Here is a 6,444-nt window from a genome sequence, read left to right as displayed (position 1 = left end):
TTTAGCTCTTCCGGATTTCTCTAAGCAATTCGTGATTGAGGCGGATGCCTCGAGATATTCGTTAGGTGCAGTTCTCATGCAAGAAGGTCGGCCCCTTGCGTATTTTAGTCAAGTCTTGAAGCCACGGGCTCAACTCAAGTCCATTTACGAGAAGGAGCTCATGGCCATAGTGTTGGCTATTCTCAAATGGCGGCCATACTTGTTGGGTCGGCAGTTTCTGGTGAGGACCGATCAACAAAGCTTGAAATTTCTTTTGGAACAACGTTTGGTGTCCCCGGAACACCAAAAGTGGTTGGTGAAGTTATTAGAATTTGATTTTGAGATACAATACCGCCCGGGCATTGCTAGCAAGGTTGCCGATGCCTTGTCCAGAGTTCTTCCCGCGGCTTGTGTCGTACTTACTACATCTTCTTGGCTTGATTGGGATGTGGTCCATCGTGAAGTGCTAGATTATACACTACATCCATTTAGATGGTATTTAGCACTTTAATGTCCAATACACTTTCTTAGTATTTAATAATTTTTAATATTACTTATAGCATTACTATCAGGTACCAATAGTGCCCATCACCTTTTATAAATGGTGTCTAAGACCTTTTATAAGTAGCGCCCTACAATTAGTTAGTAATATTTCTTAAAATCTATTTTCTTAAGTTATATAAGACTCAATATTTAATTATACTAATAACAGTATAATAATGAGAAAGATGATAAACACCAATAGTACCTTTTAGCATTTTTTAAAATTAAACTATATAAAATCTGCCTAATAATGACACTTTAAAGTGCTCCATAGCAATTAATAATGGTAGATACACTAAAAATATACATAACAATGTATATATTATCCATCTTAAACCACACATTTATGTAGTGTCTCAATTAAAAAGTTCAAATATACAACTGATTAGTGTTTAGTAAAACAAGTTCAAGTTTTCAATCAAGTAATGTAATCCAACAGAATATACTACTCTATATGATGAAGTTTACCAGTAATCTCCACAAGAACAAATACCATTTGTGAAATGGTGGAAACGATGAGTATCTCTAACAACAATTTCACGTTCAGATATTTTCGATATCAGTTTCGCTGCAGTATGACAATCCCCACAAACACGAAGATTCTTCGTAATTCTGATCGTTGTTCCAGGTTCTGAATTCAGAATTGCAAACACAATAGCTAACTTTTCACTATGAACTGCTAGATGACACTCCTTATCTTCCTCCTCTACATCATGAAGAGCAGAATCGGTTTCGGGAACATAACCCAACTCTTTCATTTTCCCCACCAATACATCTAACTCTTCATATAACTCCTTGGACTTTGGATGTGATCTATCACCAGCTAGAAAAGTATAAATTTTATGATTGAGCTCAACATTACTGACCCCAGGAGTTTTCTTGATTCCTCTGCTTTTCATAATTGATCTAACTCTAGTCACTTCTTGCCACCTTTCAGCTTTCGCGTAAATGTTGGATAACAAAACGTAGTAACCCGCTTGCTGTGGAGCCATTTGAAAGAGTTTATCAGCAGCAACAAGTCCAATTTCCATGTTGGAGTACACTCTGCAAGCACTCAGCAAAGCCCCCCAAACTCTTTCGTTAGGCTCTATCGGCATCTCTTTGACAAAATTATAAGCGTCGTGAACTCTCCCAGCTCGTCCTAATAAATCGACCATGCACGAATAGTGTTCTAGCCTTGGAACTATTTGATACTTGTCAGTCATCAACTTAAAGTAGTACTTTCCCTCATCTAGCAATCCACCATGGCTGCAAGCTGACAGAACAGACACAAAAGCAACGGAATCTGGACTCATACCCAAATCCTGCATTTTAGCAAAGAGTGCCACAGCTTCACTACCTTGTCCATTCCTACCATATGCTGAAATCAGTGAAGTCCATGATACAACATCCTGAAACTTCATACTGTTAAATACTTCACTTGCTTCTTCTAAACAGCCACACTTAGCATACATGTCTAATATAGCATTCTCCAATAGTAAATTTGGCCGAAATTTCTTCATATCAACATATCGATGAAGACGCCTACCGAGCAACAGAGCTGAAAGATCCCCACAAGCAGGAAGAATACTAGCAATTGTGACTGCATCAGGCTCTATTTCACAATCCTCCATATGTAGAAATAGATCAACTGCTTCACCAGGCATTGAGTTACTTACGAAAACTGTTATCATAACATTCCACGAAACCAAACTTTTCTTAACCAAATTATCAAACATCCTTTTAATGTATAAGACATTGTAGGATGATGTGTTAGTTATGGCTGGCAATAGACTAGCCATTGTTCCAACATCAGGTCTTTGCCTCAGCAATTCCATTTCCCGACAAATTTCCAATGCATCATCAAACCTTGCATTCTGAGCATACCCTGCAACCATTGAGTTCCAAGAAACAACATCTCTTCTCGGCATCTCATCAAGAACTTGTCGTGCCTCCAATAACTTATCACATTTCCCATACATAGAAACTAGGCCGTTCCCAACAAACAAATTTAAATCAAGTCCAATATTCACAACAGCAGCATGAATTTGCAACCCAACCCACAAATTTTGGGATGCTGAACATGCCTTTAAGACACAAGGGTATGTGTAATTATCCGGTATGAATCCATAACTGGACATTGTTTTAAAAACAAGAAGACCATCATCATACCGATAATTGTTTACATAGCTTCTAATCATGACATTAAAGAAGACAACATTCTTCACAGGAATTCCATCAAATATGTGGCGGGTAATCCTTATTTCCCCATTGGCTGCATAAGCCCTCATAAGCTTAATACCTAGTGATGGGTTCTGATGAAGATACTGGTCAAAAAATATCTTGGCATGGAGTTTCTTGAGTGTTTTGATATCTGGGTATTCATCCAAAACTCTTCCAAATAATTCATCAGCCAGAAATGGGCAATCATGCACAAGCCCTGGTCTTCCAATAGCCCAAACACTCGTCTCTTTGACATTTTTAAAAGAGTGGTAAAAACGAACAACCAGTTTCATGAATTGGTCTGTGTCATTGTCAACCACATCTGCTCACACCAGCCACTCGTCCACTTTGTCCTAGCCCAGCAAGGCCGATCACCGTTGTGCATTCATCACTGCCACATAAAGAAAAACATAAAAAAGAGGAAGAAGGCCACCACACGTAAATCCTTTGAGAGTTGTTGGATCTATGTAAAAAGACAGCAAACATCATTTAGAAGAGATATATTGAGTTGTGAAAAAATCACATACAATATTCTTGATTTCATTTCTGCAATAAAATCAAATATGTATATAGGGAAAGAAGCCTCCTTCCAGAGTGTAAACAAGCTGGTTTGAAATATAAACAACTTTAGGAAGAAAAACAAAATTAGACTTTTAAATAGTTATAAAGTAGAAGCAAAAAGAGAAAAGACCACTATTTATATATCATAAAATAAATTACACCCTCTATAATGTTTCCACCATCAATATGAAACAACACATCTCTAAACATTTATTCTATCAGCTCACTAAATACACTTTTCACAGACTTTTGATAAATACAAAACAAATGATTGAAACGTGCATTAGCAGCTTAATTACTTCTCTAAACATTAGACTAAGAGAATAATTCCTCTATAATGTTTCCACCATCTGTAGAGAAGGAAAGCAGAGAAAAGAGAGAATTGAAAAAGAAAGCTCAATTCATTACTAGAAAAAGAATACAAGTATTTATACACTGATTACAAAGGAAAACAGAGCAAGAGAACTTAATAACAGAAATAACAGAATTGTAACTACCTAATTAACTAACACCCTTAACTAACCAAAGCTAACAGAGAATTAACACCAGTTAGTTAATAGTGTTAACATCCCCCCTCAAACGAAAAGGGGTGGAAGCCATTTTCAGTTTGGATTTTAGGTAGACAAATCGATCCTTTGACAGTGGTTTAGTGAGCAAATCAGCAACTTGATCATGACTTGGGACATATCGAACAGAAAGCATTTTTTCCAATATTTGATCCCTCACAAAATGTAAATCTATCTCAATATGTTTCGATCGAGCCTTGGACTGAGATGTGAACTTTTGTTCAAGAGCACGCCACACAGAGAAGGAGGTGTCGTAGTTTGCAACGGAAGCAAGAATGGAGTCGGACATGGAGGAGCGTAACCAAGAAAGGAGAAGTTGATCCTTGCGTCGCCATTGAAGGTATGCCGGATTCGAGGTGCCATTAAGAAGAGTCTTTGGAGGAGGGACACCGGTGAACAAGATCTCATCGAGATCATGTCCAATGACAGTAGGAACAACCTGGGACTTCCAAGAGAGGAAGTTGAAACGATCAAGCTTGATCGTGAGAGAAGAGGACAAGGAGTTTGAGAAAGGATTCCAAGATCCAGTAGCAGTGGTAGAGACCGGTGGAGCTTGAGTGGCAGGTGCCATGGCAGGGGCCGGAGGATCGGAGACTGACGAAGACATAGTCTTGAGTCAAGACTTCTGATACCATGTAGAGAAGGAAAGCAGAGAAAAGAGAGAATTGAAAAAGAAAGCTCAATTCATTACTAGAAAAAGAATACAAGTATTTATACACTGATTACAAAGGAAAACAGAGCAAGAGAACTTAATAACAGAAATAACAGAATTGTAACTACCTAATTAACTAACACCCTTAACTAACCAAAGCTAACAGAGAATTAACACCAGTTAGTTAATAGTGTTAACACCATCAATCTCAACTCAAGCTGCTATTTAGCCTAACATTTTGTTGATAAACTAATTCATTGAAGCCTCTGTTGTTGTTGGGGTACATTACAACAAGCACAAACAAACCAACAACAATTACATTATAGAGAGAGAAACCCCACAAAAGAAGAATGAACCCAAAAGAAGATTATAAGTAAAATATAGTTGTTTGCTAAATGGAAATCAGAGTTGAGGTGCATGCTAGGTGAGTAGTATCTGACTAGCATGTACTCATACAAATGATACCATGAACACCTCCATGTCAAGGTTCTTATACAGTTTTCTTAACTCACTCTCCTGAATCCCACTCCACTTGCATCAAGTCCAAATATATTTCTTATTGCTGACGCAAAACAAAGTAAACAAAAAACAATCATTTAGATAAAACAAAAAAGAAAAAGAAATGATTAATCAGACTAGTTCAGTAAAACACAAGAGTAATCCCAAATGAGATTGTGCAGATCATAATTTCAAACAGAGCCAAGAATCATCACCATCATCATTATCATCATAGTTTACATGATTAACATTATACAAGAGAGCTTCATATGTAATAAACATTTCAACAAACAACTAGACTGCATTTTAGTTTAGGTATAATATGACACAATACAACATACACAAGAACAACAAACAACAATGGCTGAATTGATCTTCATACATACAAACATATATATAACATATATCCACACATACTCTCTGAGATAAACTACTTGGGTTGGGGAGGGAGAAAGAGAGAAATTCAGAACTCACCAAGAAAATCACAGCTTCAGGTGGCAATGGTGGAGGCAGACAACGCTGGTGGTTGAGGAGAAGGGGCAGCAGTGGTTGTGGCAGAGCCTTGGTGGCCGGTGGAGGAGGAGGTGGTGGCGATGGTGGTCGTGAGTTTGAGAAAAATAGTTGTGTTATAAAATAAGTAATGGTAGTTTGGGAAGTGTGGTGATAAAAGTGGTTATATATCAACAAAATTTATTTAGCAGGTATTTTTGGTAAATTAATCATAAAACTGTGTACTTATCAATCTCGGGATTGGAGCTACACTTTGGGCCTTACTTATTAAGCTGGGTTTTAGGGGTAAGTTGAAAAATACCTCTTTTATTAATCAATTAATTAAATTTACCTCTAATTTTATATTTAGTTGAAACATACTTCTTTTTATATGTATTGTTCTCAAAATACCCTAACATAAGAGAGTCACATAGAGAGTCTCTTGAAGTGACAAGGGAAAAATTGGTACAATATTTAAAAAAAAAGGTAAAAATGATAGACTTTAAAAAAAAGGGTAAAAATAAAAAAAGACAATATAAAAAGGGTGTAGAGTGTAATTTCCTCTGGGGGGTTTTACACTGTAATTAGAGGCCCAGTTTACATGTTTACATTTTTATTGGATTATAATTATTGATTAATTGATTGGATAAAATTACACTCTATACTCTTTTTATATTGTCTTCTTTTATTTTTACTTTCTTTTTTAAAGTCCATTATTTTTACCTCTTTTTTTAAACATTATACCAATTTTGTCTCTGTCACTTCAAGAAACTCTCCATTTGACTCTCTTATATCAGTGTATTTTGAGTACAATCCATATAAAAAAGAGGTATATTTTAATTAAATACAAAATTATAGGCAAATTTAATCAATTGATTAATAAAAGTGGTATTTTTCAACTTACCCCATTCTATTGTGAGATGAGAGATATTAGCTTAACATAGTCGCAAGCAA

The 6,444-nt window shown here is 36.3% G+C and overlaps 1 protein-coding gene across 2 annotated transcripts; it reads right to left on the bottom strand.

Moving 5' to 3' along the window:
* Positions 1–869: 869 nt before the first annotated feature.
* On the bottom strand, positions 870–5,700 carry LOC115723356 (putative pentatricopeptide repeat-containing protein At3g49142). Of its 2 annotated transcripts, none has more exons than XM_030652806.2 (2): positions 5,476–5,700; positions 870–3,115 (listed from the first exon to the last, which is right to left on the bottom strand). In XM_030652806.2, the coding sequence occupies exon 2, from the start codon at positions 3,015–3,017 to the stop codon at positions 987–989; it is 2,031 nt and encodes a 676-aa protein (XP_030508666.2). In that variant the 5' UTR covers positions 3,018–3,115; positions 5,476–5,700; the 3' UTR covers positions 870–986. The 2 variants fall into 2 exon arrangements, with proteins under 2 accessions (XP_030508666.2, XP_030508668.2); XM_030652808.2 differs by having other exon boundaries at positions 884–3,187.
* Between the last annotated feature and the right edge of the window lie 744 nt (positions 5,701–6,444).

This window comes from Cannabis sativa, chromosome 9 (genome assembly GCF_029168945.1).
Source record: "Cannabis sativa cultivar Pink pepper isolate KNU-18-1 chromosome 9, ASM2916894v1, whole genome shotgun sequence".
Lineage (NCBI taxonomy): Eukaryota > Viridiplantae > Streptophyta > Magnoliopsida > Rosales > Cannabaceae > Cannabis > Cannabis sativa.
This window is presented reverse-complemented; position numbering and strand designations above follow the sequence as displayed.

Bases quoted from the DNA above. Each gene is read 5' to 3' on its own strand.
- LOC115723356 (XM_030652806.2), bottom strand. From the start codon at position 3,017: ATGAAACTGGTTGTTCGTTTTTACCACTCTTTTAAAAATGTCAAAGAG.